At 40.7% G+C, this 15,591-nt stretch overlaps 2 protein-coding genes and 1 pseudogene across 4 annotated transcripts; all 3 read left to right on the top strand.

The window, feature by feature from the left end:
• The first annotated feature begins 314 nt into the window (after positions 1–314).
• Positions 315–6,109, top strand: LOC311020951 (sphingomyelin synthase-related protein 1-like). Of its 2 annotated transcripts, none has more exons than XM_084021234.1 (6): positions 315–448; positions 2,698–3,294; positions 3,395–3,490; positions 3,651–3,768; positions 3,945–4,095; positions 4,719–6,109. In XM_084021234.1, the coding sequence occupies exons 1-6, from the start codon at positions 393–395 to the stop codon at positions 5,021–5,023; spliced, it is 1,323 nt and encodes a 440-aa protein (XP_083877360.1). In that variant the 5' UTR covers positions 315–392; the 3' UTR covers positions 5,024–6,109. The 2 variants fall into 2 exon arrangements, with proteins under 2 accessions (XP_083877360.1, XP_083877361.1); XM_084021235.1 differs by lacking the exon at positions 315–448 and adding an exon at positions 807–951.
• Positions 6,110–6,318: 209 nt separating this feature from the next.
• Positions 6,319–8,798, top strand: LOC311020952 (beta-microseminoprotein-like). The gene is made up of 4 exons (XM_084021236.1): positions 6,319–6,380; positions 7,696–7,801; positions 8,028–8,130; positions 8,571–8,798. Exons 1-4 carry the CDS (start codon positions 6,378–6,380, stop codon positions 8,689–8,691), a joined length of 333 nt encoding a protein of 110 aa, XP_083877362.1. The 5' UTR covers positions 6,319–6,377; the 3' UTR covers positions 8,692–8,798.
• A 3,780-nt stretch (positions 8,799–12,578) lies between these two features.
• Positions 12,579–14,145, top strand: LOC311021060 (neuropeptide Y receptor type 4-2 pseudogene; annotated as a pseudogene). The gene has a single exon. The product of its transcript is annotated as a neuropeptide Y receptor type 4-2 pseudogene (transcript).
• The last annotated feature ends 1,446 nt before the right edge of the window (positions 14,146–15,591 follow it).

Here is a 15,591-nt window from a genome sequence, read left to right as displayed (position 1 = left end):
TCTGACCGTCATTAACAGGTGGTGCAGTTTGGCACCGACTCTGTAAAGCTCTCACTCATGGAAATGTGGATGTAATTCACTGGTTTGGAAACCACTGCTTGTGCTGTCAAATCCAAATCAAATTGTTGAGTGAAATCAACTTCTTTCTTCTTCTTTTTTTAATCTAGAGAAACCTTTAAACAGATGTAAACAGATCCTAGTTGTACCCCCAAACGGCCAGCAGGTGTCAGTGTACTTTCAGCAGCCCTCTAATGAGCTCATGGGCTCTTCTTTACTAGTGTTGTTCATTATTGTGTCTTCCTGTTTGGCGTTGCCTAGTTGTCAGAGGCATGTTGGCCGTGAAATGCCCCAGGTTGACGGCTCATCCAGATCATCTGCCAGCACAGTAACACATGATTTATGGTAAAAGAGGCAACTGCTTTTTTTTTTTTTTAAATCATCTTCTAAAGTAAGTTTGAAACTACAGCATGTACTTCCTGTTTGTCCTCATTTTAAACATATGATCCTCTTGACTTTTTTTGTGTAAGTGAAGTAAGTAGTGTTGAAACTGTTCAACAACATAAAAAAATGTGATCTAATCACGGAGTTGATCTCATGCTTACTCGTAGCAGTCTGACGTTGCTTTGTGGTCCTGTGGTGAAGAGACTATGAGCCCTTTGTCATATTGTGTGTGTGTGTTTGTCTCTCTCTATCTCACACACACACACACACACACACACACACACACACACACACACACACACACACACACTGAAGGGCTATCTCTCTCACAGCTGTGTGTCACTGCACACTGGGACTCGGTGTAAGCCAGCCAAACAAGCTGACATGGCACTTATGAAACCCCAAGTAAAGCCCCGGGCAGAGAAGCTGCATGATGTTGCCAGTAAAAATCTAGAGGCCAGTTAAAAATAACCTATTTCTCTCTGAGGGAATGGAGCAGCAGCTACCCAGGTGAGTTGCTTTAGGTTACAGACGTGTAAATATTTAATATTGATCCGCTGATAAGCTGAATTTGGTTGCCCTGTATGGATCCCTCCCCGACAGTCAGCTGTCTGGCATGATTGATTGATGATTGGTCTGCAGCTATAACTTAAATTGATGGGATGATCATTGGAAGGATTCCTGCTATTTATTTTTATTATTTTTTTTGTATTTCACCATCAATAGTGTGATGTCACAGCTGGTTGCACTACTGCAAAATGAATATTTTGTGGCGTTGGACTGTGGGTCGGATAACAACAACTGCAGTTTTAAAGATGTCACCTTAGGGTCTAAATTCTGAAGTGAATAATCGATTAATTGTGAAATGATCATTAGTTGCAGGCCTAAAATTTTAAGTAGTTTCCAGATCCATTAAGTGTGTAATACTGTAACTGTCTTAATACTAATTAGCTATGAAAATACCAGCTCCTTTATGTATGAGTCTTTATTGATATCTCACTCCATAGTAAGTCTAAAACCTCCCACCAAAGCTACTGCTGTCTCGTGTATTACTGATAACTGAAAGCTGCTTACTTGGGTCATTTTGAGACCGTATCTGCTGTCCAGTCAGCGTGTAGACTATCGCTCACGTTCAGTCGTGTTGGTGGAGAGACCATTGGTGCAGTCGGGAGGACAGGGCGAGCAGCGCCGTGGTGAGCTTATCAGAGGTTCAAAGGGCAGGAGCACGCAAAAGACAAAGCAAAGACGAGTGTTTGATCAGAACCTGAATCCCAGTCTGAGGGACTCACTTACGCTGCTTGTTTTGTGGATGGTTAGTGACTCAATGTTGTTGGTTTTTTTCATTATCATTAATATTTGTTGAATCAGGGTGTCAATGCATTCTTATACTGAAAGCCACTGCTCTGCTGTCCAGTCGCAGACCTGACTGATGATGTAGCCGGCAGTGTGAAGTGCCGGGTCGGCCACCTTGAATAAGAGCACATACATGCACGTTTCAGAAGCCTATACAAGAGATTGCTTAGAGTCTTTGCTTAAATTAAATTAATTGAGTATCAAAGATACATTTTGTATGTTTGACTGATCATTTCATCTGTAATTTTATAGCTTGTATACCTTTTTGTTTTTAGGACTGTTGGATAAAGACATCAGTTTGAGCTGTGGGAATTTGATTTGCATTTTGTCTAAAGTGTTATTATTTATTATTATTCAGTTCGTTTAAAAAATGTACTGGCAGACTAATCAATAATAAAAAATAATGGTTAGTTGCAACATATTGTGAAAATAACTCAATTATGTACTAGTATAATATGATAATACAGTGAGCTTGAGTGGCTGAAACACTGTAACAAATGACAGTGTTTTTATAGAGCTGAAACAATTAGTGGATTAGCTGACTAATTGATTGACAGAAGGTTTATCAGCAGCTATCTGAATAATCAATTAATTGTTGGTGAGGATTTTCTCTGTTTTTATCACTGTAAACTTGTTTTTTGTCCAAAACAAGACACAATTTCAAAACAATTTCAAATTTTCACCTCTTGAATTTTTCTTCGTTAGCCTCATTGGGATGGTAGGGCCAATGGTTGTAATCAATAGAATGCTAATTGAATATTAAAGTCCATGGGTGACTTTCAGTTTAATTAAATCAAGAGGTGACAACACAGTCGAGAAAGAAGTGGTGGTCAATTATCAGAAGTTATTTTCGTCTTCCTTGTGACCTGCTTGACTTAACACTGTACGTGTCTGTATCCACAGTGTCATGGCACTATCCAAGGACAGTGTGAGTGCCTGGAGCTGTAAGCATGTGGCCCAGTGGCTGCAGGAAGAAGGTTTTGGGGAGTATGTGGAGTTACTGTGCACCCAGCACCGCCTGGACGGCCCCAGCCTGCTGGCTCTGACTGAGGCCGACCTGCGTGGGCCTCCACTGGGCCTCCCTGTGCTGGGAGACATCAAGAGGCTGACCATAGCCCTGTGCCGGCTCCAGAGACAGAACCAGGCCCAGCTGGAAGAGCTGGGTCTCCGGCCGGCGGACGGTCTCCTGCCGGGCGCCGCGGGTGTCAAGTGGAGCTGTGACGAAGCTGACAGGAGGTATAACGCAGGTGATCGCTTATGTAACGGGACTGAGCTGAGGTTGAGGAACGGAGACAGATCCGCGTTGTGTCATACACACTCCAATGGGAGGTATAGGCAGCACCTGGCTGGCAGGTTGGACCCGGAGGTGTGGAAGACGATCATCAGTTCTATATACGTCTTCTTTGTGTTTGGATTCACGTCTTTCGTCATGGTCATCGTGCATGAGCGTGTCCCGGACATGAGGACGTACCCTCCGCTGCCTGACATATTTCTGGACAGGTATGAATGCGTGTGTCCAGTGCACGCTCCATAGTTCATGCACACTCCTACACTCGTATCTAATCTGCGCGCTGATACACATGTTTTTGTACTTTGACAGTGTTCCCAGAATCCCTTGGGCTTTTGCGATGGCCGAAGCCTGTGGTCTCATCTTGTGTTACATGTTTCTGTTGGTCTTGCTCCTCCACAAACACAGGTAGTTCACCATTTCAGCTATTTCCATTCCTGATGCACTGTGTTATAATCACATGTACAAGTAGACCACAGCACTGCCGAGATACACAATTTATCCAAGTGCTTGTAGGTTATGAAGTGCTGGGAAAGGAATGCATTGTGAGTGTTTGTCTCTTTTTCAGGTCCATTCTCTTGAGACGCCTGTGCTCTTTGCTGGGAACCGTATTTTTGCTCCGTTGCTGCACCATGTTTGTCACCTCGCTCTCCGTGCCCGGGCAGCACCTGAAGTGCGCCAGCAAGGTGGGAAGCACACGTGAGATTATGTGCAGATTAGATCGAGTTTGCCAGCAATGATTGTGGCTATTGGCAGTGTTACAGTTCATGCTTGACTCAGCATTCCCACTGTGATAACGGCTGAACGGCTGCCACTGTGATTTCACAGCGTGAGTGATAAACTGGCGTCTTTTGTTCCTCAGACGTACGCTGATTCCTGGGGAAAGATACAGAGGGCGCTGCTGATCTGGAGTGGATTCGGGATGACTCTGACAGGCGTGCAAACGTGTGGAGACTACATGTTCAGCGGACACACAGTTGTCATCACGTTACTCAACTTTTTTGTGACTGAATGTGAGTGTTATATTGCTTTTGTTTGCCTTCAAAAAAAAAGTATGACTTAAGAGTTTGTGGATAAAGCTGGTTGTATGAGTTTTCCTATCGTCAACAAATGCCATGAAAGGATCAAAACCAATAATGTTTAAATTCCGTCTTCTGTCTGCGGCTCTCAGACCAAAGCCCATCGGTTCCATGTAGGAAGACATTTTTAATAAGTCGTCACAAACATATAGTTGTTAAAAAAAAAGAACAAAAGGCCCCGATGAACGGGCTGGAGTGTAGACTCTTATTGTTGTTTGAGATTGCTTGTTATTCTGCTGTGAGTTTTGAGTATCTATCATTTCTGTGGTGTGTATGGCATTGGCTGTTGGATGGATGGATGCTGTGGAAATGAATTTCCCCTAGGGGGCATTAAAGTCTATAATAATAATAATCATAATACGCATTTGCTGTGCAAGTCAATATTTACAGCAGCAGGATGGTGTAGATGAGGTTGATTCAAGCGCTGGTGTTCATGACTGTTTGCTACACAAATAATACCTGTTCACTGTTGGCTCTGGTCTTTTCATGGGATTTGACAATAATTTAAACATAAATATCACTATATTTAACCTTTTATTGATGCCCTCCGTCCACAGACACACCACGGACCTGGAATCTGATTCACACCATCTCCTGGGTGTTAAACCTGTTTGGGATTTTCTTCATTCTGGCGGCTCACGAGCACTACTCCATCGACGTGTTCATCGCCTTCTACATCACCACGCGCCTCTTCCTCTACTACCACACCTTAGCAAACACCCGCGCCTACCAGCAGAGCCGGAGGGCACGCATTTGGTTCCCCATGTTCTTCTTCTTTGAGTGCAATGTCAATGGACCTGTCCCCAACCAGTATCACTGGCCCTTCAACAAACCTGCCTTCATGAAAACTCTGATTGGCTAAATAGCTTTCCGCAGCTGCAATGTGCATGGACTGTAATACTAAAGTCTGAATGAGAGACTTGAGATGCTGCTTCTAATCTTTTAATATACGTTATATGTTTATTATCTGTTTTTCCCCCTTAATTTATATAAATGGATGGTTTTTATTTTGTCAACTAATGCTGGCAGTTATCAAAATGGTATAGAAATGTGGTTTATTTTGGGGCCCAAGAGCTGCAGGTATGGATACTTTTCTTTGAGATTTATTTGCCTTTTGTTTTAATCACTTCTATTGTTCCATTGTGGGGATGTTTGAGTTTCACTGGTTTGGGTTGGTAGACTCACTCAACATCTACAGGAGGAAACCCATCAGGCTTCACACGGCTGTAGGTTGATTCTGTAGTTGTCACTCTTTGTGGTGACGGTTTACATGTTGTTTTTTTGCTGCTGGAAAAAGAGATTTGACACCTGTTTGGTAGCTACTACCAAAAGAGCGATCGTTTCGTTTGATATGCGACAGGAAAACACTTCCTGTTCTTTTATCAGTCACTTTTATTTTCAGTTACACTTTACCGACTACAGCTTTGTTGGATTTAATGTCACCACTGGGATTGTGTAACTTTCTACATTCACAGAGTTCAGCTCAACCAAATATTTCAATATTTATTGTTATGTTCACTTTTGCCAATTAGCCCTTGAGTCTAATTTTTTTTCTTTATCCTAATTTGTTATTTTTTTTATTTTTTTTTACAGATTGTTAATTATGTAATGAGTATAGAAATGTATAGAGATTTGTTGAAGCTTTTTTGTCCAGAGTTTTCCTCTGTTGCACAGTACGAAGAGCACCTTTTTGGATAATAAAGTATCCAAAAATATATTGTTTACTACAACGGTTGATCCAAATGAAATCTTTTTAATAATTGTTGACAATGTGTGGCTTTATATGCAATGCAACTAATCTATCTCAGCCTTTTGGCTCAGCAATAAACATGTACAAATAGAAAGCAGTTTTTATATGTCAGACTATGTCTCAGTTTCCTTGGTTGCTTTTTCACTACTTTTATTTTTTGCATTTGTTGAATAAAATAAATTATAAATATTTTTAGAACTCCAGATATCTTGTGAGTTTGTAAAAACCTCATACAGCATCTGTCATGGGTGGAAACGTCATGTGTCCGTGAGGCGTGCCCTTAATATCAACAGGACCTCCATGTTTCTCTTCCACACCTTAAAACAAATATTTAATAACCACCCCACCACTATTCAAATATTAACATAAATAATTATACAAGGGCCGACACCTTATTATAAAACCCCTATTAAACATTTCACCCACAGATCAGCTTCACATTGACCTGGTCACATCACTTCTAAGCATGGTATGTATTATTCTCCTTACAATTACGGAAGCTATTAATGTGAAGCGTTTGATTAAGACTGTTTATTTATAGACTAAGGTCTTGAATTGTAGTTGAACTTTTTCTTTAACAATAAAATGTACTATGTAAATGCAGATGTGTATATATTTGACATTGGACTGCATAGTTAGCTAGCTTTACAGTCACCTTAAACTTCCTGCAGAATTCACTAATGCACCATTAATCATATTTGTATTTTATTATTGTTCATAGTGGTAGTTGTGGTGGTGGTAAAATAAAATAAAAAAACAGAAGTGGTACATTAGTAAATAATGTCAATATTCCTTTTTACATAACATTCCGATTATTATACAAATGTAAATTCTGCATCTATAATTTAAGTGGTCTAATAGATAATTAGTCTTGCTTAATTTATAGTGTGAATCCTTGTAAAGTCTATCTTTTGCAGAATAAATTACATAAATCTAAATTTTACATGCAGTATGTTGCAGACAAAATGTCTTTTGTGTTGAAAAGTATAAATATGTGTCCTTTTGTAGGATATTGGATCATTTTGAATTATGACAAATCACTTAAACATATAAAAGAAAAAAGAATTCTGTCATTGACTGCAAAACTTTTTATTTTCATTTGAAGGCTTTTTTTTTTTTTTTTCAGAAATATTTTTATTACAGTTTAAACAACTTACAATACAGTCCGTCACAGTCATATAGAACGAAGTACAACCTTACATTACTGCAACGACGTAACAAAACAAAACAAAACAAAAAAAAACAAAAACAAAAAAACACAAAATAAAAAAAAATAAAAAGTGCTTCTTCTGTTAAAAATAAAATGGTAATCTTTACAAGGTTGAGTAAATATATCTCAATACTGTACATGTAAAATACAACATTCTTTAAAACAAATTGAAATCTGCTAGCCTAGAAACTACATTAGCCCTATTTTCACAATTATTCATTTTCTTGATCCTCTGTTAAATCTAAATCTTTAACATAGTTCACGAAAGGTCTCAAGATATTTTCAAATTGTTGCTGTTTAGCTTTCAATATGTAAGTTATCCTTTCTAAAGGGAGGCATGACAACATCCGTCTGAGCCATTGAGTTATGTTTGGTTTATTAACCTTTTTCCATAACATTGCCATTTGAAGGCTTTTAGTCTGTTTCAAATAAAAAGCTTTTGTCTATGTGTGAGTACTCATTTCTTTTCAGTGTTTAGGAGATCTTAAAAGGATGACCAATAAGTGCATAAATGCACTGCGGAGAGTATAAAACATCCACCATGTTTACAGATGTCTTTCCTTTACACGTTCAGGCTTCTCTCCGTGTGTTTGTGTGTCTGCTGGGACTGGTTGTCCTGTGTCACTCTGATTGCACCTTCAAGGAGTTGGAGTTGAAAGATCCGAACAACCCTCCAAAAGGTGTGTCGACGTGATAACATTTGGAAGACACACAATATAACAGTGGCAGCATTTAGTCCTTCTTTCTGCATCTCCATAATAAATGTTTCATCCAGCTTTAGTGTGTTTGCTTAACATCTGCCACCACGCCCATGCACACAGGGATTTGCACACAATTAGTCACCGCCGCAAATGTTTCAGCTTGATCCACCGTATCTCTGAACTGGTTTTATTTCTTTACATGTAGGGTGTGTGGATACAGATGGAAAGCAGCATGATTTTGGCTCTGAATGGGAAAGAGACTGCGTGGAATGCTCTTGTACGGAAGATGGCTTGAGCTGCTGTACCAAGTAAGATTTTCATGCTTGGATTCATTACATAACACATTTTATTATTAAACAAAATAACTTCTAAGGGACTGTACTGAAATTACGTCATATGTCTATTATAATGAAACCAATACCTTTCATGGAGGATGATAAATAAAATGAGTATTCTGTGTTTCACCAAATTGACATATCGGTTTTACTAGTTTATTGTGATTGGAATAAATAAAGCTCTGAAATAACAGTTGTTCTCTGCATGTGTCAAAGTGCACCTTTATGATCCACCTTTTGTTAGCGAAGTCTGAAATAACATAAATTATAGAAGTGGGAAAAGAATAGTGAAACAAAATCCCCCTGCTCTCACGCAAAGAAAGACTCTTTTTATAAATTGTGTACAGTCCCTAATTTTAAGAAGACATTGTTCTTTTCATCTCAAGTTAATAGTATTTCTTTTTGTCTTTCAGGCTCCCAGATGCAAGCCAAACAATAGTGCCTGAGGATTGTGAACTGATTGTTGATAAGAAGGCCTGCACTGCCAAGGTGGTGTTGAAATCCGACAATACTAAAGAGTGTAACGAGATGTGAAGTCATGCGTTAGGGACAACTGAAGTCCAAACTGGGTGTGGGACTTTCATATGTTATCAACTATTTCAGCATCAAAAAATACCAATAAAGTAGAAAAATCAATCATTCTCTTGCTTGTCATGTTTTAAATGCTACTGAAAATATAGTGTTTCGCCGTCAGTGTGTGTTGTGTATGTGTGTTGGTCCTATGCTCCTGTGTCCTGCAGAACCCTCCCCCACTGGAGCAGGTGATTGAGCGGCTGTCTCCGGTTGACAAATCACTGGCGTGGAGTATATAAGTTGGGGCTGTGAGAGAATTTTCTCTATACCTGATTCCCTCAGTGTAAGATTAATACATGTCATTTTATGAATAGGTTCACATTTAATTATTAATCCATTAAGTTATTTAAGTGCCTGCTTCTCCAGGCGAGGCATGGTCACAAACAAGACACTAGTGTGTCTCTCAGGACCTTTAACCTCGACATAATATGGACGCCGTGGAAGCTCCCTTGAGATAACTTGGGCTTTTATGCTTTCCCAGGAGGGACGGGAGGCAGAAGCTGTTGTTCGTAGCTGTTGTACGGCTCAAAACTTGATTCTCACGATGTACATCGGGCATCACTAAATATTTCAGCATAAGACATCTACTTTCTCCACAGGTCTCCTTGCTTCGACTCATACATATTTCCATAACAGGGGCCAGAGTTGTCAGCTATGTGTCACCCAGCAGCCTCCCTGCTGTATTTGCTCTGACGATGAGAGCTCTGCTTTGTTTGTTAACTGTATGCAGAATTGTTTAGTTGGTTGTTGAATAAACATCAGAAAAGGTTAATTGCATGTGAGACCATGCGAGAATTGAGTGAGGTTTTTTTTCTAAAGTGTTAAAGTGTTACTCCCCACTTTCACCTAATCGCCTCGGGGATGTAACATAACGATAAAAACCTAAAAACCTGCCCTGGCTCTGTTCCTTCTTGCCTGTTTCATGTCTCTGTAATAGCACCTACAGTAAGTGCAGCATGTAATTGAATAAAACCACCACTGTGTGACAGCAGAGCCCAGTGCTCAGAGGGTCTCTGGCACCCAAAGGGCTCTAACAGCCCAATAATAGCAGTGCTCCCCTCGCCTTGTCTCTGACAGAAACGTTCTGCTGGTTGTGATGTTCAGCTCCTTCTACAACTCTCATCTCTGTGGATTCACACAGCTGCTCAGAGCATCGGTTCCTCTGCCACCTTGGCATCACAGAGACACAACAGCCAACCCACCACGTGAGTGCTTTATTTTTTTACACACAATAATGATCTATCACGCACAATAATGATCTTTGCCAGGGAAAGTCAGTGTCTTTTTTTAAATTAATCAATTATAAAATGAACGCTGCATCATGTTGTTTCACCACTGTAAGCTTGTAGCGTAGTGTCTACAGATGTGCAGGTGCATTGTATTCCTCTACCATTACAAACGTGTTTCAATGATGCATTGAAACAATAGCAGTCTGGAGAATATATGTCTGAGCATGTGCATCTGATTTCAGCAGGAAAACAAACAGCAAAAACATGGAAATGTATATGCATTCATGTTTCATATACAGTCAAAATCCCATTTCCTGACAGTATTCGTAATGATAATATCTGGGAGATATCACCCACAGTCCCTGACACTCCCAGCAATGATGAGGCATGGGTCATCATTTCAGGTTGAGCACACTACAGTGCCTGTTGTCCTGCTCCTCCACACGCAGGGGAAAGGAAAATTGATTCTGATTAGAGTGGGTGTGTTGGGTGGGTGTGTGTGTGTGTGTCTAATTAATTCACAACCAGGGATTCCAGTAAATTGTCATATTCACTGGTGGTCTGGTGCACAGCTGTAATAAACAAAGAGGAAATTAAATTTTAGCATCTTTTAGATTACATATTTTATATTGATAGGGGGGGGGGGGGTTAGAGGTTGGGCTTTCTCTTTGATTCTCTGTCAAGCACATATGTGCAGACTGTGTCCTTATGATTTCCAGTTTATTTATAGTGTAATTGTCTAATTTGTTACAATCAAATCCTTTTGTTACGCCATCTGGGCCCGCTCATACTGTACCTACAGTACAGACTGTTAAATTCTAGTACAACTCATGACGTCTCCAACCTAAAATATCTATTTTTTACAAGGACACTTGTAGAAAATGCAGTGGTGAAGTCATAAAGGACTATCTTAACATGGCATGATATTGCTAGAGTGAATATTTGATAAAGATGAAGAAGTGAAGAATGATTTTCATGCGGTGTGACAAAATGTTTAATCGAAAACTACAGTGGAAACACAAACATAAATGAAAATGCATCATTGTGCAGCACCACTGGTGTCAGAAAAATAAAAAAAAAGGGGGAATCAAGGTGAGAAGATGACAGCCAGTCTCTCATTTCACTGTCAGAGGCACTGACACTATTTTCTCTGAGATGGAGAGGCAATTTAATGCGTCAGAAAAGAAAAATGTGATGCTCATGGTGCCAGGTCACAGCGTTCCTTATCCTGCAGAGATTTGGGCCAATCTCTACAGTAATAACACAGCTACTTGCTGGATGTGCATCAGACAGTGTCACATCATTGTAACATGACGGCCTCATTATCTCCCATGAATGGGACATTTCACATTTTTATTCTCCAGCTAGTGTTCCACCACTCTGTTGCAGCAGGTTGTTACATCTAGTATGGTGACATTGCACTTGCCTTTTCACCCTGAACGAAGCATGATCAATGTACCACCATGCCTGCAGCTCACTCAACACACTGACAGAGTAGGTTAGTTATGATGCCGTGTGAAGTGACTGATAGCTAAGTGTGTGTGTGCCATTAATGGAAAATGACAGGCTCGTTTTTCTTTACGACGCCGGTGTTCACGGGGAGGTTTCAGGGGAGAGAGAGCTGGAATCCATTTTTAGGATTTTGACATGTGTCATGCCCTTTCATTTCGACACACAGCATAATGTATCGTCTTCTTGATAAATGAGAAGTTTCTGCTCAAACGTATGCATAGTAATTTTATTGTCATTAAGCTATTGTGTTCAGCCTTGAAACCTGACTGAAGGGCTAATTTGTGGGAGGAGAACCGACAAGTGTTAAGATTGGTTAAGATGACAAAGAGAGTGATTGTGAAGAGAACCGAAGCTACTCTGTGCAACTTCAGTGCTGCTCCATGCAAAATATTAAAAAGCGGAAAAAGATAACGTGTGTACATTACAATCACATTTGGCACATTATGAACTGTGTAAACAGTTTAAATGATCTCATAATAACCTCACTATGACATTCTTTGTGGACATTCAGCACACAATGTTAGACTAACTCCATGTAAACAAGACTTTACAGCTGCTTGAGACTGCAGTGTGTTTAGTAGGTACAATGTTTATCATGATCACCAGCTTAGTTTACATTAGCACAGTTTCAAATTAGCACAAAGTACAGCTGAGGCTGAATGGAATGATTCGTTTTGTTGGTATATGGTCATTAACCAGTGTGGAGTGGACACATTGTAATTCTATTAAAGTGTTGGCCTGATGATGCCATGAATTCCTCTGGCAACCGCAAATAAGGAATACAATGAAATGTAATGACAATCCATTAAACAGCTGTACAGACAAACTGACAGCTATGCCACTACGGCTAGAGCATTTAAAGACAATGCTTTCTTGATCCTAATCTCATAGTGACTCAAATAGAAAATAATTCCTCGCACATGATATCTCCCCTAAGCTCGATTCTTCCTCAGCCACAGGATCCACTTCCTTCACTCTCCTGCTCCTCTCAGAACAACAGTATCACTTCCACATGAACAGACAAAGGGTCTGACCTATAATTGCTTTGCAAGTGATTACTGTTTCTTTCTGTCTCCCTCTGTGCTTTCTGTCTCTTTGTCTCAGATGCATGCTTTAAGAGGACTGGGATGGACAGTTTGACCCTGGGGGCTGGTGACACTGAAGTCCCGGTGAGATGTCCTTCAGTGGCAACGAGAGCCAGTCTTCTCCATCATCGACCGCTCTGCCTCTGCCCTTCAACAGCTCCCCCACTCCAAATTCCCTACCATGGGAGGAGGGAAGAACCACTCTTGAGTCTGCACAGGAGTGGTTAGGGAATAAGACCCAGTTCCTCTCAGACCTCGTCGTTCTCGGCCATGATGAGCAGTGCCCCATGTCTGCCGTCCTCACAGCGTGTCTCGTCGTGTGGTACAGCATGACAATGATGCTGGGGCTGGTGGGGAACATCGGCCTCATCTGCATCATCGCCCGTCACAGAGAAAAAGTCAATGTCACCGGCATTTTCATCTGCAACCTGTCATTCTCTGACATCCTGGTGTGTGTCTTCTGCCTCCCCTTCACTGTCATATACACGCTAATGGACCATTGGGTATTTGGGTCACTGTTATGTCGGCTGGTGCCGTTCATCCAGTGTATGTCCGTGACTGTATCCGTGCTGTCTCTAGTGTTCATCGCGCTGGAGAGACATCAGCTCATCATTAACCCCTCTGGTTGGAAACCAAGCATTCCTCAGGCCTACATGGTGGTTGTTCTCATTTGGATTCTGGCCTGCTTCACCTCCTCACCTTTCTTGGCCTTTCAGCTCCTCACAAGTGAGCCGTATACCAATGTTATCCTGCCCCAGTCTCCACTCCACAACCAAGCCTCTCCCCTGGCTTATCTCAACGCATCACCTCAACCTGTTTCCTACACATACAAAAACTCATCTGTGCTTCCAAATTCATACCGCACCCTTTTTTCTTATTTCCCCACCTCTTCACATATGGAGGCATGTCTGGAGCACTGGCCATCCCAGAAGCATAGGCTCGCTTACACCACATGCCTCCTGCTGTTCCAGTACTGTGGTCCACTATTGTTGGTCCTGCTCTGTTATGTTAGAGTTTTTGTGCGCCTTCGCCACCGCAAAGACATGCTGGACCGCGCCAGGACACCAGAGAACCAGCGTGTGACCCACAGTCGCCGCATCAACATCATGCTGGTCGCCCTCATTACAGCCTTTGCTCTTTGCTGGCTGCCGCTTACCGTCTTCAACGTGGTGTCAGACTGGAACCAGGAGGCTCTGCCCATCTGCCACCACAACTTGCTGTTCTCCCTCTGCCACCTGCTGGCCATGTCCTCCACCTGCATTAACCCCATCATCTACGGTTTTCTCAACTCCAACTTTCGGCAGGAGGTGAGGGAGGTGCTCCTGCACTGCCGCTGCAGCCGGCTAGAGGAGGAGTTTGAGCGTTTCCCCATATCGACTGTGCACATGGAGATGTCCCGCACCTCCATGCCTCTCAGCTGCAGGAGCAACTCTGTTTGACTTTGATATTACAACCTGAAGGATACTGGATGTAGTCACATACACTGTACATTTGTAGGACTTGTAGGACTACTGTTTTTGTCTTCCTTTAGTAGCCTACAATCGTTTTGAAAGTGGTTTAAAGTGCAAAGTTTTTGTCAGTTATTTGAAGTGAAGTGTGCAGTAAAATGTTGGTTTATCTTATTCTGCAGTAGATATAAAGGGGTGTGTTTATGTGGAAAAAAACCTTAAAAGAAGGTGTCATTTCAAACTAATCTGTGGCTATGTATACTTTCCATTATACTAGTATGTATATTATATATACTCTTTTTTTTCTTTTTTACAAAAAATCGACATATTTGACAATTTTATACTGATTAGACGTGTGCCCTGATGTCAAGTAAAGGTATAATATGCAACAATTTCCTAAAATGTGTAGACTAATACAAAGATAATCAATTTCAATCATCACTTTTGACCAACTACAAGTATTTGTCAGTTTCTGTTTCTAAAGAGACCTCATCTTCCACGTCCATTTTCTCTTTTCTTGTTGTTTTGCTTTGTTTGGAACTCTTGGTAACCCCAAGTGAATAAGCAGGTGTGCAGCCCATGTTTATTCCCAAGTCAAACAGCGCTTTGTCGTGTTCCTCGGCATACCGAAGCTCACAGACCTCACTGACACAGACCCAGAGAGCAGACACAACAGGATGAAGTGTGTCTTGGACTGCTTTATTCAAAATCCAGCTTCCCATAGGTTTCAGAAGAGGTGGGGTTGTGTTTCTTCTGCTTTAGAACATAACCGCCTTGAAACAATCAGAAATAATGTTTTATTCTTCTTCGTCTAGTCCCTCTCCACACATTATCTACCTCTCTCACTCTCTTACTTGCTCGAAAGAAGGCCATAGAATGCTGTGTTTACAATGCGACTACATATTATACCTTTATGATGTGACATTTGAGAGCTACTGACCCACTTCCATCACCAAAACACCAAAGTAAGGGATAAAGGGTTGAAAAAGTAAAGTGAATCCCAAAAAAAACTATTCCTTTTTGTTTGCTTTTCGTTGTACAACTATTTTATTTCTTACACTGTATTACTTATTTGTATTTATGGTATTTGTGCTGTGAAATTGATGTGTGAGCTTCTACAGTGGAGCAAAACACAAGGTTGTTGTGATTAATGTGATGCATATGTAAAATGTAACAGTTTTCAACATTGTTGAATAATATATTTGCTTAACATTAGTTAAATAAATATAGAAATAGTATCAGTGTTTACACTTGGTTTTAATGGATATTAAATAGTATACCAATTCAGACCTGTATGCATATAGATTGCATCCGGTTGTCTATCTACTAAATCCAAATGCTTACTTATGACAGATCAAGCGCAAGTATGTGTGAGACTGAAGGCCAAATTAGTTATCTATATGTGCCTGGTTTAATAATCAAATTACTGGAACTACCTTTCCATGTGAAACATCACCTGAAAAAAGAAAATCCCATGATTTTCATTTTAATATGTGACAGACGTTGAAGATAACACACCATTTTTCAATCCATGAGGCTTTGTTTGACCTAGAAAAGGTGTATTTGACCAGAATCTAAACAGTGAGC

This window comes from Eutrigla gurnardus (genome assembly GCF_963514095.1).
Source record: "Eutrigla gurnardus genome assembly, chromosome: 11".
NCBI lineage: Eukaryota > Metazoa > Chordata > Actinopteri > Perciformes > Triglidae > Eutrigla > Eutrigla gurnardus.
The sequence above is the reverse complement of the archived record's forward strand: the minus strand, read 5'-3'. Positions and strand labels throughout refer to the sequence as shown.